Here is a 26,904-nt window from a genome sequence, read left to right on the forward strand (position 1 = left end):
ACTTTCTTCTGTGGAACATAAAAAATATATTTTGAAAAGTGTCTCACTGTTTTTGTCAATACACCAAAGGTCAAAATGCATCAAAACTGTTTGGTTACCAACTTTGTTAAAAATATCTCTCTTTTTGTGTTTACAGAATAAAAAAATAATTGAAAAAAGTGAGATTTGGAAGTAAGGTTGAGTAATGACAGAATTTTCAGTTTTGGGTGAACTGTTCCTTTAATACCAAATATTTCACATTAAAAGTAAATCGCTGATATACAGTTTTGATTTATACACATTAATGTTACTAGCAACATCCTCTACATTTGTGACCTATCTTCATGAGATTACTAAACTGAAGCCCCTGAAGAACCTGATGAGTGTGACATTAGCAGAAAGCCCCATCTTCAATCTGCCCCATTATCACCTCTTCCTAATCTTCCATCTGAGGTCACTGGAAATGTTGGATGGACAACCAATCAGTGCACAGGAAAGAGAGCAAGCATATCAGTGCTTTAACATGGGTACATCATCTCATCTTCTACATTTCTTTTCTATTGTGCTTTCATAATCTAAACACTCTTTGTGCTGCCCTTACAGAGGAAATGGTGCATTTGGAGCAAGAGCTGGAGTTGAGAACTGAACAGATTTCACAGCTTCAGAGTGAGCAAACCACAGCCCTGAAAGAACTAGAGCGGCAGGAAATGGTCAACCAAAGCCTGAGCCAACAACATCAGGAACAACAACGGAGCTGTGAGGAACTCCAGAGAGAACTTGACACCAAATCTGAACTGGTGGGTGATGGAGTCTTCAGTGTCATCAGGGTTGACTATTTTGTCCTCCAACACAACTGTAATATCACATGTATTTTTAGAGCATTTCCTTAGGCTGCACCACCTGAAGAAAAACCTCTTTTTAAAGCCAAATGAAAAATGCTTTTTACATGCACTGGTCAATTTAGAGATTTCGGCCTATTTTGCCTTGATAACATGACTTATAGAAAGAAAAGTAACAATTATAGTTTCTATAAAGCCTGTTTCTAATACTTTTTTTTTCTCATGCAGAAAGATTTGTTCATATGTCAATCCCATTTATGTATATTACATTCTTAAACATTTTTGAATGGCCATTTTCTGATTTATGTTAAAAAGTAAAAATCCGAAAAAATCTCTGCGAAACCTTCAACACTTATATTTATTCTATTGTCATAATTTGTAAGTTGCTTTGGATGAAAGTGTCTGCTAAATGACTAAATGTAAATATGACAACAATATGAAACAGGAATTTTGAGCCAGGCTTTATCAAATGTTAAAATTTCTGTCCTGGAAATGTATGTGAATGCATTAAATAATGTACATATTTAAGTAGATAATGCCTTATTTGCATATTATCATAACATTCCAGAAAACGGCTAAAAAAACAGTTGACTTAATGTACTGCGATTAATCAACAAAAGAGATATTGTGATATCTGTTAGTTAAAATATTTGCCCTATTCACCTGTGAGTGTAGTACCTCAGGGTGAGTAATTAATGACAGAAGTTTAATTTGAGTGAACTAAACCTTTAACCTGTTAAATGCCACCCCGTTCCTCGTTGCCTTTTTCTCTATCACTTTTTAGAAATCATCAGAAGTTATATATCACTTGAAAACATTAAATCTCAAAATTCATCCTTTAAAACCCATTTTAAAATCAGACATTGCATTACCATGTAAATGGCACATCAAAATCATGTTACAAAATGTTTTCAGTCATGAATTATAAAAATTTAGGTTTGAATCATGCACATTCAATTCTATCTTCAAAAACGTGAGTGACAGTTATCAGGTTAATATACTGTCCTGGTGTTATTATACACAAATGATCACTGCATATTAATCCAAAGAACCAAAGAAAAAATATATATTCTCTTAGTTGTTCTTCAGAATTGTTAGAATTAACTTGCTCCATAACTGAAACATCTTGACTTTTTATGTAAATAATGTTAGTGAAAATAATGTCACGATGACTTTAATCTTTAACTTCCTTATGTCTTCTTTCAGATTAATTTCCAAATCTCTGCACTTACAAACTCACAGTGAGCCCAGAGATTCGCTTTCCAAAATTTCACTTTCCTGTCTTTTCTAGACTATTTCCTGTTCAGCTCTCTCTTCTCACTCCATGCTTTTGCCACCTGCTCTAAAGGTACTTTGTGAACGGTGCTGAAAATTGTTTTGTGTGTGCGTGCGTGTGTGTATGTTGTTGCCTTATTGACCATCTGTTATGAATATGTTGTAAAATGTCATTGATTCCTATGTTGGTAAAGCTAATTTTTCTATCTTTCAAACTTTTCTTTTCCATGCTGAATTATTATTATTTTTTGTATATTTCACTCCTGTGCCTTTACATAAACTGTTTGCATGCCTTCTGCTGTCTCTCGTCTTCATTGCTGCTTCAATCTCAGCTTCCGCATCACACTCCTCTGCTGGATTCTCTCTGTCAGGTATTCACATGTGCCCCACCAATCATTTTATGATGCAAACACTGTGTTCTCCTGTCCACTCAGGTGCTCCCTTTAGAGAGCGATGTTGACGGTATGGTAAAGTTATGTTCTTTAGCATGTTTTTGAGGTTTTTGCATGTATGCCTCTAAATATAATTCATTGCTTTGTGTATTTCCATGAGTGTAACAGTTTTGTATTACACGTATCCTTAAGATGCAATTTCATTCTGAGCTGAGAGGTTTGTATTGAAGTGTGGCCGATGTGTTTTAGGTAATGTGTTGTGTTCTTTCTTATTACACAGCTGAAGCAGAAAACAGTGGAGTTGACCCGGGCCTGTCAGAAACACTACGAGCTTGAGCAGGAGCTGGCGTTTCACAAAGTAGATGCCAAGTTTGAACCGCTTCTGTTTTATCCAGATCCTGTAAGTATTTGCTTGGATTTATTAAAGCTTTGGATAAACACAAATCGACTACTCATTGTGATTTTCTTTTGTGTGTGTGTGTGTTTTGTGAGTTTTTTTTCCCATTGATTTCTAAATTTATACTACTGTTCAAAAATTTAGGGTTGAAGTCTCTTATGCTTACCAAGGATGCTTTATTTGATCAAAAATACAGTAAAAACAATAATATTGTGAAATATTATTACAATTAAGTCTTCAGTGTCACATGATCCTTCTCATTCTAATGCTGATTTAGTGCTCAAAGACATTTCTTCTTATTATCATAAATAAATCTTACTGAATGGGTATAACATGAAGTTTTAATTGATTCGGTTCCACTTTTAAGCAAAGAAAACAAAATATGTTATAATAATATAGGATTATTGGTCACCACTAGGCTTTAATTGTGTGTTACGTTCTGATAATCATAGATGACATTTCATACATTTGATCTTTGACGATTAAAATCTGAAATATAAAAGCTTCAAATGACTTTACTTTAGTCAGAACAACAACAATATATTTGACATTAGCAGGTTTCTTCATTCTTTATAGTATGTCCATTTCAGAATTATCATACAATATTGATTTGTATGTGGTAGGATTCAACTCTTTGTTGTTCAGGAGGTGGAGGTGGAGAACCTTTCTAGCGAGACTCCATACATAGCAAAGTCTCGTCAGAAAAGGAACATCACATTTCCATCAGAGACGGATAGCATTGGTGCAGACCTGACTGAGACAGACACCCCAGGAGAACATGCTGCGCTTAGAGGTACAAAAGTTCAAGGGCACTGTGGCCTCATATTATATTAAAGGCTCTAAATAGATTCCTAAAATGATAACATTTGTATATAACACATGCTATACCTTTTTTACTCTCTTTACTTCGAACAATCTGTAGTTGTTTGCTCTTATTAACAGCACTACCAACAAATGATGAAGGATATTATCCACATCTCTGCCCTTTTGCTAATGCATCTGTGTTTTGGCTTAAGCTGAAGAGCGATTACAGCAGTTGCATAAAGAAATTGAGGCAAAAGAGCAGCAGATCCTTAAAGCCAGTGAAGTGCTCCAGCAATTAGTGGAGACAGTTTCTCAGAGATGGGTCAGATTGTTCCCACTTAAACGTCTTAAGAGTCCACATTCAGATTCATTTTTAATAATTTGAATTTGTCTGTGTTGGTTTGCACATAGATCTGTGAGGCTGAGAAGCATCTGCTGAGGCAGGAGCTTCAGAGGAGGATTCAGAGGCTGGGGGAGATGAGAGGAGAGATGGAGGCTATGGAGAGGCAGCTGGACCGGCTGAATGCTGAGAGGAGCCAAGCTCAGGAGGAAACGGAGCAGCTGCAGAATCTGCTGCACAGCCTGGATCCCAGTGACCCCAGACATGTCAGTAACGCTCATTCCTGAACAGACTCATGAAAATTGTTCTCTTGAGGATTCTTATTTGCATAACACAGTGGGGAAAAACACACCATTTGTTCAAAAAGTAAATGTTTTCCTAATAATAATTGCTACAACAATTCTTAATAATGCAGTTTATTAGCCTTAACTGAACATTGTAAAACACCCTGTTCAATGTACAGTATATAAAGCGGTGGTCGCTAGAAATTTACTGTTAAAATGTTTTATTTTATAGTTTGTATCGTTTTTCATGAACTGATGTAATAATAATAAGCCACATTATTAAAAATTAAGGTTAATTTAAATGGACATTTTAAAAATAATGGCTAATTAATTTACATAAAGCCAAATAGCACCAGGGGTTTAAATAAAAGTTAATGACACCAGTGTTACCAATTCAGGCTACTTTAACACTGTTGCTGCAAGTTCATTTACATGTTTGAGGGTTTAAGCGACCCCAATAACGTGATATTTAGCCCCTAAAATGCAGATTTTATCTGGGGAACCCCAACAAAAACATGTATTTTACCCCACCGGAATGCAATTTTTACCGGGCGATCCCCCTCAAAACGTGATTGGGCTAATTTTGGGCTAGTTTTGAGTAGCAGCTTGGCTGGTTTTGTTGTGAAAACCTGGCAACCCTGCATGTCACTAAAACAATCCAACTTTAATTACCCAAAATAAAATATATTCATACTTCTACTCAGCAAGGACATATTCAGTTGATACAGTAATTGTACAGACATTTACATTGTTACAAAAAAAAATTTTTAATATACATTTTTACAATATTATTGTTTTTAATGTATTTTGGATTAAAATAAATGCAGTTTGGTGAGCATAAGAGATGTTTTTCAGAATCATAAAAAAATCTTAAAAAATATTTTTAAAAGTAGTGTACATGTAAAGACTTGTAATAGAAACTTTTTATTTGTCATTTATACTTTTTACATTTTAAAAAAAATTGCATGTTGGTGAGTAATTTCAATATATGGTGAGAAAAAGTAGTTACCACTTTAACAATTAACAAGTTCTGTAGCATTTGTTATATTTCACATGCATTATTTTTCCGTCAAAATGACTAATATTTTGTAGGCTGTTGTTTGTCTATATTTGCTATTTTACCATATTTCGAACGTGAAATCTAATTGACAAATAGGCTTAGAACAAATATTGCAGGTAATGATTTATGTTTTAGAAATAGGCAAGAACCTGTTTTCTGCAAGAATAACAGTGCCACATTTCAACAACATCTGCAAATGCATGACTGTAAAACGGTTTGTTGTCTGTATATGTTGTGTTATTTATATACACAACTCATATTTTATTCATATGTCAGATCATTAGTTTGTTAATGTTATATAACAAAAAAAAAAGCACGTCTTCCTGTTTTCTGTTGAAGAAAAGGGTATGCAAACAGTGTAGGACAAAATGAGTGTAAAATAACTGATGTGTTGTGGAAACTCCCTGACAACAAAGGTGTATAACAAGATTAGGTTCTCTATGGAATTAATCATCACTAACCCAAGATGCTCATCTGCGAGTAGCAGGCATATAAAATGAGGTTCTTGTCTCTTTAAGAAAGAAGAGAGCACTTCTGTCCTGGGAAATCTGTTGATGCTGTGGGTGGAGCCAGAGAGGCTCCTTACTCCCACCCGGCCACAGACACTGTCTCTGATTGGCTGAGGCCGCTGAAAGTTTCCTGTGTTGATTCAAAGAGAGTTGAGAGGAGGGTAGAAAGAGTGCAGGGATAGAGAAGGAGGGGGAGATTGAAGTCTAGAGGAGGGGGCCACTTTAAGAGATAGTTGGAGTCCATGGAAAAAAGCTCTGAAGTTTAGAACAACAGCTGAAAGAGACAGGAAATGTTCGCTTCCTGCACAAGGTGCCCATGTTACTCCTCGTGGGGCAGCAACATGAGAGAAATGGATATATAGAGACAGAACGTGAAGAGATGGCAGCCACACCGCTGTAGTAAGTACCCCACTGGGGTCAAGGAGGGGCTCGTGGGAGGCTGCTGTCATACTATTGCAATTTGGGGCTTGTAATGTTGTTTGTTGAAGTGATTATTGGTATCTAGCATCATTGAACACGATTTCTTTCATTTTTAAAGTTGATCATTACAGTATGATGTTTCATGAATGTAGGACATTTTCAGTGTTTATAACAGGAAATTGCAAAGGCATTATGTCATCAGAGTTTGCTGGCTTGCATATTTTGTGAGAGCAGTGGACAAAAACAATGCACAGTATTAAATGAGTAAACCACTAGAAAGATCTATATACTGTACCTTTGAAGTTGTTATATATAAATAGTGTTGGTTTAATGTCTTAAAGCAGAGTTGGCTGTAAACGAGGCATTGTTTAAAATGAATGTTTAATGAAAGTGTTACATTTTCACTTTGAGATATTTCTTTTTTGTTGGGAGTGAAGAGGAAGTGAATGGGTTGAGAAGGAACAAATGCAGAAGTCCAAGACTGTCCCTGCGTTCAAATTCGCATCCAGTTCGAATTGATTGGATTGTTATTTTGGGTGGATATTGTACACCATAAAAAAATATTTATTTTTGCAAAGTAAAAAAAAAAAAAAAAAACGTATGTATTTTTCAATTTAAATTCAGTATGTTAACTGTTATCTCTTTGTATTTAATTGTAATATCAACTAGCAATTTCTCTGTGAAAATGTTTTCAATATCAATTTTTTCAATGTATGTGAATTGACTTTTTTGAGTTCTGGGATTTGTATCAGAATGATTAAAAAATACTGGGAATCAATAATCAGTCTAGATCAGTTTTAATATGTAAATGATTAATACAACCTAGTGGTAACACTAGATTATTATTATTATTATTATATTTTTTTTTTTTCTACAAGAAATGTGAAAATCACCTCCTGGATGCTAGGACGTTTGGGGTGGTTGTCAGGGTGTTGCTATGCTGTTGGCGTTTTGGACTATTGTAAAATATTTAAAAGATTTTTAAAAAGCTTTTTCATTATCATTATTTGTTATAGTTAGAATCCTTGGTATAAAGGGGCCTGAAAAGGATAGTTCACCCAAACATAAAAATTCTGTTATCATTTACTCACCCATAAGTTGTTTCAAACAAGTATGTCTTTGTTTTAGCTGTTGAACACAAAAGCAGACATTTTAAAGAATGTTGGTAACCAAACAGACACTGACTATGGAAATAGTTCAAACATATATGAAAGCCACTGTCATCTGTTTGGTTCCTAACATTATTCAATATATCTTCTTTTGTGTTCAGCAGAATCAATCTTAAATTGTTATTAAAATTATTATTTACTTTGTAGTTGTATAAGCGTAATTTAATACAAAATTAAATAAAAAAAACACTAACATTAAAAGATGTACAAAATTAAATTGATATTTTATTAAACCTATATTTGTGTGTACCGTACTTATTTTTAATACAAAAGGAGTACCAAAGATACATATCAGCTTATTTTAGAAGGTTATTGAGTTAGAGATCTTGGACAAGGAGGGGCCTTAGAGTCAAATACCAGCAGAATTGATCATGTAATAGATATACTCTATCCCAATCTCTGCTATTGTTCCTGCAGGCCCATGTAAAGGCTCAGTTGTCCAAGAAGACACAGCTGCTGGCCATCATGAGCAGAAAACAGCAGGAACTGGAGAGCAGGCTGGATGACACGATCACGCGCATCTACAAGGAGACACAGGAGATAAAAGAACTAGAGCAACAACTCACTGATGGTCAGAAACTTTTTTTAACTTTGTTTTTTTAACCATAATACGATAAAGACAGCCTTTGAACCATTATAAATGTATGAATACGATCATTTAAAATCATCAAATAAGTAGAAGAAACCACTCAACTCTTTCAGGTCAGATCGCTGCTAATGAAGCACTCAAGCATGACCTGGAGGGCATCATCGCAGGTCTCCAGGAGTATCTGCAGGGGGTGAAGGACCAAGCACGAAGAGCCAAGTTAGATTGCAGGCGTCTGCAGAGGGAGAAAGACGCTCTGCAATGCCTTCTATGTGAGAAGGAGCAGCAATGCACACAGCTGCAGAAAGAAGCTCTGAGTGCTAAAAGCACACTGGAGGTTGGAGTCTGTCTCTGATATAGGAGTTCAGCACTCTGTAAAAAGTCAAAACATTATCATACTGTTTTGTTGTGTTCTAGGAGCTGCAGCATCAGCAGCAGGAGTTGGAGGGTCTGAGGAAGGAGAATGAAGAGCTGAAGCAGGCTCAGGGGCAGGTCAGTGAATATGAGGCAGAGCTGGAGGCTCAGCTGCAGGAGAGAGATACTGAGGCCGCACAGCTGAAGGAGGAGCTGGGCAGACTGCACCAACTAAATCAGGTAGGATATATCGCCATAGAATTTTTTCATATTCACGCATAATGTATTATTATTTATCTAATGGTATAGTTCATCTAGAAGTAATAAGAAAAATTCTGCTCCAATTTGTTTTTAAAGGGGACCTATTATGTACCTTTTTACAAGATGTAAAATAAGTCTTTGATGTCCCCAGAGTGTGTGTGTGTGAAACTTTAGCTCAAAATACCCCACAGATCATTTTTATGGCTTGTTAAAATTGCCACATTTAGTGTATGAGCCAAAATGCATCATCTTTGTAAGTCCCTTTAAATGCAAATGAGCTGGTGGTCCGGTCCCTTTTAAGAAGAGGGAGGAGCTTCAAGAGCTCAGGCTCCGGCAATACGTCCGGTGCTGGTCTTTTCAAATAAACATTCCACTATTAGTACAAGTTTGTTATCTTTACAGAAAATGTCCTCGGATTAAAAGTCAGTCATCTGAATGTACTGTGCATAATAAATTATTGTTTATGAATTACACAGATGGGAAGTACGGCCGATAAAAAATAACAACAGCTGGTCTCATTGTTCCCTAGCTGTTGTCACAAACTTTATAAGTCCCACATGTGATTATAAGCTCGACAAATTCAAGCGGTAGTCTTCATATTTGGGATTGTAAAAAAAATTTGCAAACACCTTATAAAAGTGATTTTTGCATAATAGGTCCCCTTTAAATTTTACAAAATATTAGGTTGATTATTAATTTTGCCCTTTTCCATAAAAACAAGTTAAGACTGTGCCTGTGATAGTGCCTTCATCAACAATTCAACTGATAAAATATATTTTAAGAATATGGATGAGGACATATCATATCACATCCTTCATCAACAAGCTGAATTTTAAGTCATCATTCACTGAAAATCTTATCTTTCACTCTTTCAGATCTCACATATTCACACTTCGTTATGTATTATCAGTTTGCAATCATTTTGGAGCTTTTGCATTAAACATGTTTCGTTAAAGATTTTTAAACATTATGCTCACCAAGACTGCATTTATTTGATAAAAAAAATAAATAAAAAAAAAATAAAACACAGTAATATTGTGAAATATTATTACAGTTTTCTATTTCATTATTTTATTGGTTATTATTTTACTCCAAGTCTTTGGTTTCATATGATTCTTCAGAAATCATTGTAATATGCTGATTTGGTGTTCAAAATTATTTCGTATTATTATTAATACTGAAAACATAAACCTTGCACATTTTTGTGGTATTTTTTAGGATTATTTGATGAAAGTTCAAATTAACAGCATTAATTTTACGATATTTTTTCACAATGTAACATTTTTTCTACCACTTTTGACCAATTTAATGCATCCTTGCTGAATTAAAATATTCATCTAAATGAGGAAGAGTGAACAAGATTTTGAGTGAATAAATAAAGTTTTAGTCTTTTCCGCATTAGTCAACTAGGGACATAATACACTAGTATTTTTTGAGTGAACAATCCTTTTAACATGTACATTTTCTTGGCATTTACATTTGCAGATGGAGCACTCTGCACTGCAGGCAGAGTTGCAGAAAGAAAGAAAGGCAAAACAGAACGCTTTGGCACAGATGCAGATGGCTGCCGACAGAGAGCTTGAGAACACAGAGCTTCAGCAACAGGTCAACGCTCTCCAGGTGTGTTACTGCACAACAGACTTCATACCTGAGTAATAAAGCTCTATCAGACTTTTTCCTCTATTGGAAAGAGAGGATTCTTGGAAAGACCACTGAAATACATACATGCTTTACTCATTCTAACTCTTCTCACTGCCTGTAAAAAAAGTGTGCTGTGCATTTGTTGTTGTATGAAAATCATTTAGTCTCCAGTAAGATTCAAATCTTTGAATCCTTAGCTGAAAATGTCTTTCACAGGAGAAAAGAGACAGTCTTAAGGAAAAGGTGGATGCTCTTCAGTGTGATTTGGAGCAGGTTAGGGAGGAGCTGCTTTGTCCGGAAAGTGTGGCTAAACATTTAGGAGAGCTGAGAGAAGCCATAGCTAGAGGACAAGAAATACTAAGGTATTATAGATTCTTATAGTATATTTTAGCAGATTAAAATAAGTGGACTGTGTGGCTACAGATGTGTCTATCAGATGGTGATATGTCTTTGTTATTCTGTCCTATTGCAGCTTTGAAGACCTTGGAGAACCAGTGAATAAGAAATTGATGGAGCTACAACAGGAGTTGCATCATGTGCTATCTGCTGCTCAGAGAGAGAGAGACGAGGCCCACCGCTGTCAGGAGAGACTTGCTGGAGAGATGAGTTCGCTCACAGAGAGACTCAGGAAGTACCAAGAACGATACCAGGCTCAGGTGAGTTGATGTTGTGGAATTCAAGTAATCATTATTTAAAAATAGATTTTTAAGTTACACTGCCATTTCTAAAGCTCACATATTCCAGTATAATGTCTTAGTATAAAGTGATGCTGATCCCCCTGTGTTTGAGTTCAGCAGGCAGCAGAGAGACGGGGTGAGGAGGTGGAGCTCCATAGATTGAGGAAAGAGCTGGAAGATGCTCATGAGCAGCAGTACTTGATGCTGCAGCGTTTAAAGGAGACAGAAATGGAAAGAGACCATCTTCTTGCTGAATTAGAAGAACAAGATAAACAGGTGCCAGAATAAGAGTAATTAAATTTTTTTTTAATTTTTCTAAAATGTTCTTCTATTTTTGCTCAATTTCTAAAAATTATTTAGAGTGGATTGGTTCTCCCAGGCTGGCAGCACAGCCAGTGAATCTCTTTTTCCTGTCTACTCTATTTCGGTCCCGACCTATTCCAGCTCAGTATTGCGAGCCGTGAGAATATTCTTTAGCCCTCCTCCTCCCCAGCACCACCTGTCTAGGTCTGCTATGGGGTTCGCCCTGCTTTACTTTTAAGCAGCAATATGCATCCTAATCCCTGTATTTCTGAGTGTTTTGCTTCGCTGTTGCCAGTAGCAGCAGCATCCAGAACCACTCTTTTCAATACATTTTAAATATATTTTAATTATAAGTTTTATTTTTATATATAATTTCAAAGCTTTAATCAAATGTAAGGTTAAGGGAACTTTGGCAAGGAACAACTTTTTTTTTTTTTTTTAACTCTTGGAACCTATGGAAACTGCATGAGAGTTAAAAGTGCCATTATAGAAATGGCACGATTAACTTGTATTTTACTTTCGATACTGCTTTAAGCAGCTATGTATTTTAAAGTGTGTTGTTTTTCTAGGTGAAAGCTGAAGAGAGCCAGACTCAGGAGCAGCTAGCATCTCTCAGTCTGGAGTTGCAGGTGCTCAAGAGTTCTTTTTCCTCTGCTGACAGAACGGCTGCCCAACAACTGACTGCAGCAAAGGACAAACTTCACTCTCTTCATAGCACTATAGAGAAAATACATCAGGAGAGAGCAGTGGTAAGGCACAGGGCAGACTGCTCGAGATCTTACGGGACCAAAATCGATGTGAAAGAAGTTCACTGATGATGATCTGTTTATATGTGTGTAGAATGCAGAGGAGTTACAAAGCTCCAGGATTGAGGCTGCCCAGGCCATTCAGGACTTGGTTAATGCTGAAGCAGAAGTCGAGGTTCTCCAGAAGCTTTTGAGAGATAGGGTAATGTGTCTGCTCGGAATTTTCCGTTCTTATCAGCATTACCACATTCTGAGAATGTCAAGGTCTCTCTGAACTTTCAGACTGGTTGTGAAGTCGATAGGAGATAGATAGTGTTGGGTATAGTGAAACGGTGGCTTTAGTTTACTAATGTACTCTCCCCATCTCTACATGATAATGAATGGATTCTTGTTTCTATAGGTTCATAAGACAGATGGGAATCTCCACAGCGTTCCAAAGTCTACTATTCAACAGCAAGAATTGGACAGTTTAAACCAAACCTTGAAAAGACAACAGGCCCAAACCAAACATCTCCGAGATCAACTAGCACAAGCCAAAGAAGGTTTGTTAATCATCTTTTTATGAAAAGATCCTCAAAACACCCTAGCATCATGGTGGCATGTTTTGTGGGCAAACACCATGCACATATCCTTCAAGGCTAAAATGGCTCTTGTTATATATTGTGGTTTGTGTAGCTAGCAACATAAATCTAGACGAGCTTCTGGAAGAGATTGGAGCACTGAGGGAGACTCTTCTAAAGCAGAATAACTTCCTGTCCAGTTTAGGAGATCCCCTGCCAAACACAGGATGTTGGTATTATGTCCCATCAAATCAAAATGTAAGAAACATGTTATTTTAGCATGAGAAAAGGAATGCACTTGTTAATGCCAATTTATTATTGTGATCAGCATGCTATTGGTCCTCAGGCCCCTGGTTTTGGATCTCAGGCCACACAAGACTCAGGACTGGGCTCTGTGCACCAACAGTCCCCTGAGAGAGGCCGGCGGTCTGGCCACAGAGCACACAGGGAGAGAAGACCTGTTAATGGAGGATACTGGGTCTATTCCCCCCATCCGCACACTCATGGAAAGAGAGGCAAGTGCCATGGAACCCCAGTTCAGAGTCTTTCTCTCCAACGTCATCATGGTCGATATCATGTCAGTGCTGTAATATCTGTCCTCGTGTCTCTTCAGATGCACAGATGTTCAGAGACAGTAGAAGAGAGAGAGATATAGAGGGGGTGTCTGGGACATGCTTCACGCCTCCATCAGTCTCTGCCGGATTTACTCTACCTGATGGTACTGATTGTCCTCCTGGTTCATTTGTCTACAATCATCCTGTGCCTGGACTTCCCATTGGCTCAAGTACAGTCCTATATGGGCCGGCCCCTGATGGAGCCAGGCTGATGTACGGACCTCCTCCCAGCAATCTGACTATTCCTCTGGTGCCCAGTAGGACCCTGCACTGTAATGTGCCTGGACATCAGGGCTTGGTATGAGATATGCAGATTTCAACTGTTTGAGTTGCACTAAAGTGTTACTCTTTATTACATCATTTTAATGTACTGAATATATGTTACAAAAGATTTTCTAATAGTCATCCGATTGTGGTCATATAATTCCAATTATGTGTGCTATAATTAAAAGTTTGGGATCCGTATGTTGTTGTTGTTTTTTTTTCAGCAAGGCTGATTTAAATTGATGAAAAGTAACATTAGAGACATTATGTTACAAAATATTTATATTTTTAATTAATGCTGTTGAACTTCTATTCATCAATGATAATAATAAGAAATGTTACTTGAGCACCAAATCAGCATATTAATGTATTTCCTCTGAAAAAAAAAAAGAATGAAGAAATGTGACACTAAAGACTGTAAATTCAGCTTTGCCATTTCAAGATTAAATTATAATTCAAAATATATAAAAAAGGAAAGATGTCTTAAAAATGTCAATTGTTTTTATTGCATTTTTGTGAAATAAAAGTCAAAAACAATAAAAAAAAATAATACTGAGTCTGACCCCAAACTTTTGGTAGTGTGCATGTTGATGTCCATCATTTTCAAGATGAGTAGTTTTGGTTTGTGTTTCAGGAGCGAGATCTGAAGAAGGCAGAGCGCAGGCTGAAAGAGGAATGTGCTGATAGAGCTCACAGTGATAAAGAACAGCAAGCACTTCAACAAAAAACAGCAGAGCTACAGAGAGAAATCAAACGCCTGCGCAGGACTGTCCACACACTGAAGCGCCACACGTCAGTCAGCATAGCAACACCAGTGTATCTTACTCAATATAGACTTAAAGGGTTAGTTCACCCAAAAATGAAAATTATGTCATTAATAACTCACCCTTATGCTGTTCCAAACATGTAAGACCTCCTTTTATCTTCGGAACACAGTTTAAGATATTTTAGATTTAGTCCGAGAGCTCTCAGTCCCTCCATTGAAGCTGTGTGTACGGTATACTGTCCATGTCCAGAAAGGTAAGAAAAACATCATCAAAGTAGTCCATGTGACATCAGAGGGTCCGTTAGAATTTTTTGAAGCATCGAAAATACATTTTGGTCCAAAAATAACAAAAACGACGACTTTATTCAGCATTGTCTTCTCTTCCGTGTCTGTGTGAGAGAGAGTTCAAATCAAAACAGTCTGGATATCCGGTTCGCGAACGAATCATTCAGTTCACCAAATCGAACGGAATCGTTTTAAACGGTTCGCATCTCTAATACGCATTAATCCATAAATGACTTCAGCTGTTAACTTTTTTAATGTGGCTGACACTCCCTCTGAGTTCAAACAAACCAATATCCCAGACTTCATGTACTCAAACAGTACACTGAATGAACTGCTGTGAAGAGAGAACTGAAGATGAACACCGAGCCGAGCCAGATAATGAACAATGACCGTTTCTGTCAGACGCGTCCGATTCGTGAACCGAGGAGCTGATGATACTGCGCATGTGTGATTCAGCGTGAAGCAGACCGACACACAGAGCATCTGAACTGAACTGATTCTTTTGGTGATTGATTCTGAACTGATTCTGTGCTAGTGTTATGAGCGCGGGTAAACCGAAGGCTTGAATCAAGGGCAATCATCGCCAATGACGCCATTACGTAGAGTGCAAAAGAACCGGTGAACCGTTTTCTTCAACCGGTTTATTGAATCGAACTGTCCGAAATAACTACTGGTGATCCGAACACCGATGCAACCGGTTCTTCACTCGTGAACGAGTCAGTCTATTGTTCGTTATCTAGCTCGGCTCGGTGTTCATCTTCACAGCAGTTCAGTCAGTGTACTGTTTGAGTGCATGCATTACTCCGGATTGGTTTGTTTGAACTCAGAGGGAGTGTCAGCCACATTAAAAAAAAGTTAACATTCTTAAGTCATTTGTGGATTAATGCGTATTAGAGATGCAAACTGTTTAAAACGATTCAGTTCGATTTGGTGAACTGAATGATTCGTTCGCGAACCGGATATCCAGACTGCTTTGATTTGAACTCTCTCCCACAACAGACACGGAAGAGAAGACAATGCTGAATAAAGTCATCATTTTTGCCATTTTTGGACCAAAATGTATTTTCGATGCTTCAAAAAATTCCAACAGACCCTCTGATGTCACATGGACTACTTTGATGATGTTTTTCTTACCTTTCTGGACATGGACAGTATACCGTACACACAGCTTCAATGGAGGCACTGAGAGCTCTCGGACTAAATCTAAAATATCTTAAACTGTGTTCCGAAGATAAAAGGAGGTCTTACATGTTTGGAACAGCATAAGGGTGAGTTATTAATTACATAATTTTCATTTTTGGGCGAACTAACCCTTTAATACATCACACTTTATGTACACCTCTGAAATACACACATAAATATCAGATGCCTTTCTGTTTTTGGTTCATCAGGAGTGGGCTGGAAGGCTCCTTATCACATGCAGAGAAGGAGCAGTGTGTGCTGGGGGAGGTGGAGTGTGTGGAGAAGACCCTGCTGAAGCGCAGAGCAGAGCTCAGAGAAGCTGACAGGCTGCTGCTAGAAGCTGAGACAGAGCTCAAAGACACTCGAGCCAAGGTCCGACATTATGTCCTTCAGGTTTGGGGGAGGTACAAAATCAAAGTTTACAGCAACAAAGTGCAGTAAACTGCAAAACTGTTTGCACTACAAACCACTGTGTTCATAATTAAGATAATAAATTACAATAATATTGGAAGACACACCAGTTTGCAATATTCTGCTCTTACGGGAAATAAGGTGGATATAAATTAAATTATTTTTGTCTCTATTTATTTTAGATTATGCACTACCATTCAAAAGTTAGGGGTCATTGAGGAAGTAAAAAATATGTATACCATGTAAATACAAATACAGTTGTTCTTTACATTGATAATGAGAAGAAATGTTTCTTAATCCATATATTAGAATGTTTTCTAAAGGATCATGTGACACCAAAGACTGCTGACAAGTAATGGTTGCTGAAGATTCAGCTTTGCTATCACAGAAATAAATGACTTAAACTACATTAATATAGAAATCAGTTATTGTAAATTGTAATAATAATTCACAATATTACAGCCACATTATATTGCTTCATTGTGATAATCTACTCTTTGTTACTAGCTTGTAGTGTAAACAAATACTTAAAGTGAATACTGTTAAGCTTTCCCAACACTGTTTTTTCTAACTGTATACATCAACGTTCTATAAGAAGATGCTAATGATGTAATGCATGTGTGTTTGCAGACTAAAGAGAGCGTACAGCGCTACAATGAGGCTAGGAGGCGAGCGAAAGAGACCGAACGAGAGCTGGTGGAGATGGAACAGAGAGCTCAAGACGATGCCACACAGCTGGTGCAAACCAAGCAACAGCTCAGGTAAACACAACTACAACACATTTCTCGATCTTAATCCTTAAATCTGTGTGTTATTTACGTTTATGCCTTTATTGGCACCAAACAGAATTACGGACATAATGACGTTATAAGGTTTACCAGACAATTGTACACCTGCTGTTCAGAATAAAAATAAAAATTATGGAAGTCGTGCCTAATGGTTAGAGAGTCTGATTCGAAATCGAAAGGTTGTGAGTTCAAGTCTCGGGCCGGCAGGAATTGTAGGTGGGGGGAGTGCATGTACAGTTCTCTCTCCACCTTCAATACCATGACTTAGGTCGATGGTATCATCGAACCCCAACTGCTCCCCGGGCGCTGCAGTATAAGTTTGAGTGTGCATCAAGTTTTGTTTGAGCTAGAGAATTGCTAATAGTGTAAATGGACACTTGTAAATGTGCTGCTGCAGGAATCTTCAAGAGGAGGTTAAGGAGCTGCAGAAAAGAAAACAGGACCAAGAACACACTCTACATGAAGTAGAGGAGGTCCTCGCATGTCAAGATGCAAAGTTTCAAGAAGTCAGCAGAAGGTTGGAGAGAGCGACTGACAGGTGTGGCAACTATCATTTCTGTAAATCACTAAATGCAGGAAATCTCTCTCCACTGAACTCTCTGTCTCTTCTATATAGACTGGAAACAGCTGAGAAAGAGCTCAGAGAGACCCAGAGCCTGGAGGTGAAACTGTTGCAGAGCTGCAGAGAGACAGAAGACAGTCTAGCACAACGCAAAACAGAGCTGGACCAAGTCAGCGCTCAGGTAACTGTTAAGAAATTGATACTCTAATAATCGGCAAAGACTGATTAAATAGATTATAAATATATTTACAATGCAACAAATTACTTTGGTGAAAAAAAAGCTTTAAAAAAATCTTAATGTCCACAAAAATATGTAGCAACGCGACAAAAGTGTTACAAAAGTGTTAATAAATGTTTCTTGGGCCTCAAATCACCATGCTAGAATGATTTCTGAAGGATCATGTGACACTGAAGACTGGAGTAATGATGCTGAAAACTGGTTTCAACATCACATGAATAAATTATATCTTAATATATACTGAAATAGAAAACATTTATTTATATTCAATTTAGTGCTGTCAACTATTAAACACGATTAATTGCATCCATTATAAAAGTTTTTGTTTGCATAATATATGTGTGTGTTCTGTGTATATTTATTATATATATACACACACACACACACACACACACACACTTACAGCATACATTTTGAAAATATTTCCATGTATTTTCATGTCTATATTTATATTCATATAATTTATAAATATATTTAATATATGAGAATAACATATTTTTCTGAAATATGTACATGCATGTGTGTATTTATATATACATAATAAATATATACAGTACACATACATATATTATGTAAACAAAAACTTTTATTTTGAATGCGATTAATTGTGATTAATTGTTTGACAGCACTAATTAAATTATATTAAATTGTATATATATATTTACAGTAGTTCACATATTGCTTTTTATGTGACCAAATAAATGCAGCCATTGTGAGCATAATGTTGATGTTTTTTTAAATCAACTCCAAACTTTTTAGATAGTGTGGAGCTATACAGACTTTGTGGGTTTCTTGTGTGGGGTACAGGTGGTGTTGCAGCAGGAGGAGCTGTCTATGCTGGACAGGAAGCTGGAGCAGTGGAAAAAGGAAGAGGAAGTGTTGAGAATTAGTGTGGAGAAACACAGGCAGGGCCTGTTTGATGTGCTCAGACAGGGAGAGGAGGATGCCCAACTCTTACACCAGCGCGTTCAGGTTTTTCACAGGCACAAAATATTAGTGCATTGTTTAAATGTCTAGGAAGTATTTTTGATGAACAGTCTGGATATGTGTAGGAGCTCCGTGTGGATGTGCAGTCTCTGGCCTTGCAGAAGGGAGAGCTGGACTCTCAACTGTCTGAGAAGAAAAACAGACTGGCACGGTATAAGAAAGAGCAGCAGAAGGAGGAGGAAACCCTGCAGAACCTCCATTCAGCCATCAAAAAACATAAAGCAGGTCTGTAACAACAGAGTGGCTGGTTCGACATTTAGCTCAACCAATGGTGTGAGTGGAAGACGAAAGGTAGGAAGGAAGTAGGGCTTTCTGGAAACCTCTTTACTGTTGAGGTTCCATTACAGGGCTCAAAAATGAGCAGCGGCCCTCATGAGAGGGTTTCTGGTCAGTTGAGGTCACTTGAGTCACTTTTCACTGAGGGCTACTAAATGTTTGACATTTATTGTTTGTGTACATCCATTAGGTCTAGGTTTCCGTGGTATATTCACATTGGTGACAATGCAAACAGACTTAACTGAAATGAGCTTATATAAAAAACAGTTTATCGTTTTAAAAGTGCCAGTAATATGTGCTAAAGACTATGAACTAAGTAAAACGTTTATGAATTTATAGTTGCATTTTAACTGTACATTCTGCAATTTTCATCTTTTAAAATATAAAAATATTTCTAGCTTATCTAAAATATATTGTAAATATAAAACAAATCATCTTTTGTGATGGGTCCAGTGAAAATGTTGTCAGAGCAAGTAAAACTGAAAAACTAAGGCAGGGGGAAAGTGTTAAACAGATTACTTTTTTAACTTTACTTTTGTAAGTTAAAATCTGCAAAAAATCTGCAAGTAGTATCAGTTTTGGAAAGACCGTGGTTCTCCAAATTTATGTTCAGGTGTGTGGAATTTGTGTGTGTTTAGAGTTGAAGCATGTGTTGGAAATGGTCCAGTTGGAGACAGGGGAATTAGAGGGTGTGAAGCTTCAGCAGAACCAGAAACTGGACCAGCTCGAGAGGAGCCAGGAAACTCTGCTGCAGGTCGGTTCGAAACGTTTAGCTTCACCTGTACTGTCTGTGCTGCGACTGGAGTAAGATCTGAAGGTAACGTTGGAGTGCCTGCTGCTCAGGTGCGTGGAGAACTGCAGCACGTGCAGCAGGAGCTACAGGAGCAGCGTGGGGAGGCTGAGAGACAGATGAACCTGCTGGAGAAAGAGAGAGCTGAGCTGCACAGCCTCCAGCAGAAGAGCCTCGACCTGAAACAGCAAACAGACACCGCAGTCCAAGAGACGAGCGGCCTGCAGGAACAGTGCACAAACCTGGAGGCCAGACGGACACATGCTCACAGGTAATGTAGAGAACATTTCAAACATTTTCTCACATAACTTTAGAGATGTTTAAATCATACGGAAAAGACTGCTCCATAAATACTTGAATGTTGGTTCTGATTCAGATTTATCTGCTCCTATATGAAATATTAATAAAATGTCACTGTGGTTGGTTGATTTAAATGTTGATCAGTAATTTACATTCTTGTCTAAGTGATCAGTTCTTGGCCAGAATGAATAATAGGTATGTTTTCATTCAACTTAAACAAAATTAATAGTGTAATTGACCAAAAAAATAATTAATCCATGCCTAGATGCATTTTATTATTATTATTATTATTATTATTATTATTATTATTATGTCTCAGCCTAGGGTAGAGAAACATCCTGGGTGGGCAAAAATGTGGCAATAAAGCATCAAAAAACCAAATTGAAGCTTTGAAATTTTTCGTAAATATGCATAAAAATCCAGATGGAAATCTGGACTAGACAAGTTGAAATACACTTTTGAGGGGACAACCATTTTGTAGTGGTGTCCAGGACCAAAGTAGCCATTGATTGTATGACCAATGTACACTTAATGGCTAGAGAATACCCATAATACACTGTGAGGGTCATGCAAAATGAATTCAGGGGTCTTAATTATTAAGTTGTTTAATTTACTGGGGCAAAAGGGACGGCCTTTCTGGTGCAATGTCCAAGAAGTGTCCAAATTTGGTTCAAAACATGTTTATGGTGTAGCTTAAATTGATTATTTTGCTGTGGTTTCAGGTGTTTGGAAGCAACAGAGACGAGAGTGAGGACTGCAGAAACAGAGCTGCTTAGACTACAGACTGAGCTGGACGAACTACAACAGGACCAGAAGCACACACACGGTGCGCATCAGGAGATCAGCAGGGACACAGCAGCCCTGCAGCAGCAGCGTGAGGGTATCCGCTTTAACATCAGCTCTTATGTGTCTACTTCAATCAACACACTGGAACGCTTGCTTTTACCCACAGAGGAGTTGAGCAGATCGAAGAAACAGCTGGTGGAATCTCAAACTCAGTTAGATGAGATCAGAGAGGTGAGTTTACAGCAAAACAGTTTACCTGTACTGTTCCATGGCATGACAAGTGTTTCTCTTGTTTGTGTTTAGGAGGTGAAGGCTGCAAGAAGGCAGGGGGAAGAGCTAGTGAAGCAACAGAAGCAGCAAAAGGCTGAAGTGCAGGAGAAAGAGGAGAAGATCAAGAGGAGACAACAGAAGCTGGACAGACTGGGTCAACAGCTGCAGCAGCTCAAGGCAGAAGTAGACACAAAACAGACACAGCTTCAAGAATATGAAAAGGTGAAGTGACACTGTCCTGTTTTTCATATCCTTTACCTTTGAAACTGGAGGATATATTATCTTAAAGGGATAGTTCACCCACAAGTAGCCAATTACTCACCCTTCATTAAAAGTCCATTATGATTTTCTTATAAAATCTCAATTTTCCTTCTTAAAGTACTTCATTGGAATGATTGTGTTAACATACATTATTGCTAAAGAATTATAGATATAACAAGTAATGACAAGAAAAAGAAATATACATAACAGTAAATATATATATGTCTATTTAAATATAACACTAAGGGTTAACAGGAGAAAACAGTATCAAATTAAATTAGCTATTAAGTATTAAAAAAGCTAATAAATACAGGTAACACTTTAATTTACGAACCAATTCTCACCATTAACTAGTTGCTTATCAGAATGCAAATTATTAGCTGTTTATTAGTACTTATAAATACATCCCTTTATCTCACTTAGTAAATAAACTTGACAACTACCTTAGAAAATATTAATATGCAGCAAACTAGAAGACAAAATTAGTAGTTAATAGTTAATAGATTTGGTCCCTTAACTAAAGTGTGACATAGATAAATATATAATATAAAATAGACATTTATTAACAAATGTTCGCTGTTCCCCAGTAACACGGTGGATTTTATCTCACATTAGTTTTTATAATTCTCAGTATATGGGCCTTATCTGCAAATATTTACCAAGCACATGAAGAAAAAAACAACATACTGTTCTAAATGTACAATGATGGTCTTGGATGATATTGATCAAGGCAGTACTTTTGAGAGTGTACAGCAAAAAAATGATTTTTTTCTGCAATTCAACTGTCTTACCCTTTGTAACAAATGCATTTAATCCAATTCTGAAGAACTGGAAAACTGTGGCACGAGTTTTTCAAAGCAATTTTCTTTCTCACCTCTTTTTTAAAGAGTTAAAGTTAAAGCATAATGGACTTTGAAAGGAAGGACAAAAATCTTCAAGGTTTCATTCAAAATATTTCTCTGTGTTCCTTAGATGGAGAAAAGTCTTACAGTCACATTAGCCGACAAAAAATTGTCAACCACTGGTTAATGTGACTGCCCCTTTATGGATTTAAAATGACATAACTGAGTAAATGATGACAGAATTTAATTTTTTGGTTGACCCATAACCTTTAAAACTCTTTTAAAATCATTATATCTGAGATCTGATGATGTGGGCGACCCGAGTTCAAGTCATTTTCTGGGGGTCCTAGAGTAATGAAGTCATCGTATGTGTGTTCCTTGTGTAGCTGTTGAGAGTGCAGCAGCAGCAGAGCACTGATCGAGGCGCTCTGGGCCTCAGACTGGACCGGATGGAGCAGGTCACAACCGCAGAAACGGACCTGCAGAGGGAGCGCAAACAGTGCACTGCACTACAAGAGCAGGTGGAGAAACTAGGTGAGTCGAATGAGCAACATTACCCTGTGTTCCCTTACACTTAGCCTAATAAATGCAGATCGGCTTGCCTTTGTCGTACTGAAGCATGAGTATGTGTCTAGAGCAGGAGGACTCCAGACTCCTGCATGCTGTTGAGGAGACCCATCGCCTGCAGGAGGCTCTGCTGTCCGACAGGACCAGCGCTGAGGGACGTCAGGAGGCCCAGAGGAACCACAGCGGCACAAACAGGCAAAAACTGCAGGGAGTGGAAAAGGTGATTGTAGTACACTGGCAGTTTAACGTACCATGGAGCTGCTGCATAGGCTCTATATCATTAAGAGCATTTAAATGTGCTTCCAAACCTAACCGACTTTGTTCTTTTTTTAACCTTTTTTGGGGGGGTTCATACAATAAAAGGAAATTCAAGTTGTTTGAGACCCCATGTTCTTTCATTATATGCACAAAAACATATTTTAATATATTTTCATGCTGTTTAGTTTAGTTCAGTGTTACTTTAGTATTACTTATACAGTATTCCATTATAGTATTTATAAAAAAAAAGTTGTTCATATATTTTAGGTTTTCTTTTCAACTCAAGTTAAATTTGGTATGTGTTTTTTATTTGTATTTGTATAATTATTTTGTATATTTCTATTTAGTTTTAATTTATTCAATTGTATTTAAATGTAAATATCACTTTAATGTAATTTTAGTACTTTAGTGTTAATATTTTAGTAATTTTTAAATGTAAAACATTTAATAATTATATTTCATTTTAAAATATATTTCCATTTTATGTTTCATTTCTATTTCGCTTTATTTCTATTTTTTATTTTTATTCCCATTTAAATTCATTTTAATAAAAACTAATTATTTTCGTTTTCATTTTCATTTTAGTACTTAAACATAAACTTGTGTTATTTCAGTTAGTTGCCAGCGCAACATTTCTAATATTTTCAAGTTGAATTTGTTTCATCTACTATTTATACTTTATTTTATTTGAGGTATTTTAGTTGTATAATTTTACTTTATAGCAACACTAATCTCAACAATTTTGAGATTTTCTGTATTGGATTGTTCGGCTAATTTAAACAAAATATTGTTAAATATTTGAAAAACTAGGAGAAATGAAGCCGTGATCCAATAGAATTAGATTGTATCTAATTGAATGATACCTTGATGGTTGGGTATACTGTGCTGACTTTATTTCAACTTCCTTCATTAATACGAAATCTTTGGTGGCCTCTGGCTGTGTGTTTTGCTATAGTTTATAACTGTCAGACTAACTTGAGCTTGTTTCAAGAGCATGTTCAGCTCCAAAGGGACCTGCTGACTGTGGAAAAAGCTGCTCAAGAAAACCATGAACAAGCCAGGAACAGCTCAGAACCATTTCCCAAGAGCTGCTCTGAAATAAATAGCACTGTAACACACCACATCTGTTTGCTGTACTAGTTTTGTTCCAGATAAACATATTTGTTCTGCTTGTTTGGGCTGGAACCATTTCTGAAGGACATGTGGTTATCAGTGAATACGAGGAAGAAGAATGACTGTCATGTGCCTCTCTCAGCTGCAGAGCCATGAAGAGGGCAGCACTCGGCTACGTGAGATCGAGGACAGCGTGCACTCTCTGAGGTCCCAGCGGAAAGCAGCGCTTGACAATGGACTGTGGGAGCTGGAGTCGCCCTCTAGTGCCTCCTCAGACACAGACAGCCTGAAGGAGAACCGTCCCGGTGTTACACTATCCGTGGGGAACCCAGCATACAACACTGAGGTGAGGCTTTTCTGAAACAAGTGGGATTACTCTAAAGCGGTGGTTCTCACTAGGGGGCCTCAAGATGACAATTATGAAAATGATTTAAAATAAATTAAATCAAACAATTAAATAGGTTAAAACTGCTAACCTAAACAATTAAATCTAAATATTTTTTTATTCAAATTCACCTTTATTAAAGGAATAGAGCCCAAAAACTCACCCTCATGTCATTTCAAACCAGTGACTTTCTTCTGCAGAAAATGTAAAAAATTATATTTTGTAGAATGATGGTAACCAAGCCAATTTTGGTTGTCACTGACTTCAGTTGTATCGGCAAAAAATACAATGGAAGCCAGTTGGAACTGAAAATGTTTGGTTACCAACATACTTCAAAATATCTTCTTTCTTTTTCCACAGAAGAAATAAAGTCAGACAGGTTTGGAACGACATGATGGTGAGTCAAGTATGACAGAATTTTCATATTTGGATGAGCCATCACTTTCATCTCATTTTTCTATGCAGAATGAACGATTCCACTGTTTTGAAAAACCTTGATAAACTGTAAGAGTAAGCATAATTTGATAAGTGTGATTTCTAGACCTGGAAAAGTCAGGTAAATTAATAAAATCTTAAAATGCAATGAGCATTTTTTTTAATATAATAAATAAACATTTTTATTTGTTAAGGCAAGTGTTAAAATATATTAGCAGGTAACAGTTGAGTAAAAATATATTTTTGAGCCCTTATCCTAATTCTTATCCTGTTTAACATTAATTATTATAATTGAAATAAAATAATTACTTCATTTTCAATTTACATAAACACGGCCTGGCCATAGATTATAGTAAGTTTTAAAACATATTTGTGGCCCTGGAGCACAAAAACAGTCTTAAGTCACTGGGGTATATTTGTAGCAATGGCCAAAAAAAAAAACATTGTATGGGTCAAAATTATCTATTTTTCTTTTATGCATAAAATCATTAGGATTTTGAGTAAAGATCATGTTCCATGAAGATATTTTATAAATTTCCTACCATAAATATATAAAAACTTAATTTTGAAAATTAACAAACCACTAAAGTAATATTTACTCAGCCTCACATAACTGAAAATTCTGATTATTCAATCCGTGCTACACAGAGAGAACTCTAAAAATAATAAAAATGCACCAAAAAGTAGCCCATTTGACTCGTGCCTCATTTTCTTCAGCTCTCTAATCTTATTTATATCGTGTATTTTCAAACCTGGCACATTTTCAAACCATGTATCATGAATGCCTCAGGAGTTAATGTTGATCATTTGCTACAAACAGGATGAACAGTGGCGAGGTGAAGCGCTGAGGGAGAGACTGAGGCAGCAGGAGGACCACTTGAAGGTACAGTCAAATCTTGATCATTAGATAAGGTAAAAGACTTTGAGACACTGATTTAGATTTTGTCTTGGAAGATATGCAATCTGAACGTCTCTCCATGGTGTCCAGGTTCAGCTGCGCGGACGGATGTTCTCCCAACAGGAAGCTCTGAATCAGCGCAGACTGCAGACTGAAGGCAGCATTCAGGGTCTGCGCAGACATGTCGACAAACTGGACCAGCTCCTCAGCACCTCTTCCAAAGACTCCTATTATTTGGATGACCTGGAAGCCCTGCCAAAACATGTCAATGCACTTTATCAGAAACAATGATCCACTGACCCTTTTGTACTGACATGAGCAAATATTTGCATATGCAGAACTATAACCAAGCAAGCAGCATATATAAAGAAGGAACTAACTTCTATTATTTTTGTCAAATTATGAAAACAAGTGGTTATAGAGGAGCACAGATCTTATCAGAGGAGCTCGATTAAACCCACTTCTATCAGAAACAAGCACGCAGAAACCACTGAGAAAAAAATCACGAGACCATTCCTGCTTCGGTTAGAGCAGTCTGGATGAGTTTGTCAAAAAAACAGGCTGATGTCAGCACTTTCCATATGCAAATAAGTAAACTGAAACTTGAGGTAAACAATAAGATGGTGAAAGTTTATTCTCTACCTCTAATTTGTTCTTGTTGCTTTATTAAATTATTTTGAACACAAACTGGTATTTGCCTTCTCAACTTTTGCTCATGTTAAAGTAGACGATGTCTTTGAATGTTTTGGGAGTGTTTACAGGCGAAACAGATGCAGGCAGGAAGGTTTCATGTTTCATCATGTGATGTCATTGATGCAGGCTCTGGAATGAATTAACTCATTTTTACATGACTGTTGTCAAAAATGACCTTGTATTCAAAGCCAAGATAAGCAGAGTATTTATTACAGCACTTTCCTTTATGTACAGTTTCTCTCGAATCAAATACAACTTAAGTGTGCAATACAATTAGTAGTCTCTCTTTCATTTCGCCGTCCAGTTTCTCCTCTCAAGATGTCTCAGCATTATTGCT

At 37.0% G+C, this 26,904-nt stretch overlaps 1 protein-coding gene across 5 annotated transcripts; it reads left to right on the forward strand.

The window, feature by feature from the left end:
* Nucleotides 1-26,840, forward strand: LOC113049715 (centriolin-like). 5 transcript variants are annotated; one of them, XM_026212309.1, is made up of 38 exons: nt 1-506; nt 583-776; nt 2,110-2,166; nt 2,426-2,464; nt 2,766-2,885; nt 3,528-3,675; nt 3,899-4,008; nt 4,098-4,292; nt 7,886-8,039; nt 8,171-8,391; nt 8,472-8,648; nt 10,155-10,289; nt 10,527-10,672; nt 10,783-10,966; nt 11,105-11,263; nt 11,860-12,039; nt 12,131-12,238; nt 12,437-12,578; nt 12,712-12,854; nt 12,943-13,111; nt 13,210-13,508; nt 14,109-14,317; nt 15,917-16,079; nt 16,749-16,879; nt 17,304-17,444; nt 17,523-17,649; nt 18,514-18,678; nt 18,759-18,918; nt 19,608-19,723; nt 19,813-20,030; nt 20,782-20,939; nt 21,012-21,076; nt 21,149-21,337; nt 22,605-22,752; nt 22,854-23,005; nt 24,299-24,502; nt 25,797-25,859; nt 25,965-26,840. In XM_026212309.1, exons 1-38 carry the CDS (start codon nt 284-286, stop codon nt 26,163-26,165), a joined length of 5,913 nt encoding a protein of 1,970 aa, XP_026068094.1. In that variant the 5' UTR covers nt 1-283; the 3' UTR covers nt 26,166-26,840. The 5 variants fall into 5 exon arrangements, with proteins under 5 accessions (XP_026068094.1, XP_026068095.1, XP_026068093.1 ...); XM_026212310.1 differs by having other exon boundaries at nt 2-506; nt 14,109-14,266; XM_026212308.1 differs by having other exon boundaries at nt 2-506; nt 14,109-14,266; nt 20,782-21,076.
* The last annotated feature ends 64 nt before the right edge of the window (nt 26,841-26,904 follow it).

This window comes from Carassius auratus, chromosome 30, assembly GCF_003368295.1.
Source record: "Carassius auratus strain Wakin chromosome 30, ASM336829v1, whole genome shotgun sequence".
Classification (NCBI taxonomy): Eukaryota; Metazoa; Chordata; class Actinopteri; order Cypriniformes; family Cyprinidae; genus Carassius; species Carassius auratus.

Coding starts and splice junctions, on each gene's coding strand:
- LOC113049715 (XM_026212308.1), top strand. CDS start 284: ATGTTACTAGCAACATCCTCTACATTTGTGACCTATCTTCATGAGATT. Junction 2,886..3,527: donor TTCTGTTTTATCCAGATCCT/GTAAGTATTTGC, acceptor TTTGTTGTTCAG/GAGGTGGAGGTGGAGAACCT. Junction 25,860..25,964: donor AGCAGGAGGACCACTTGAAG/GTACAGTCAAAT, acceptor CATGGTGTCCAG/GTTCAGCTGCGCGGACGGAT.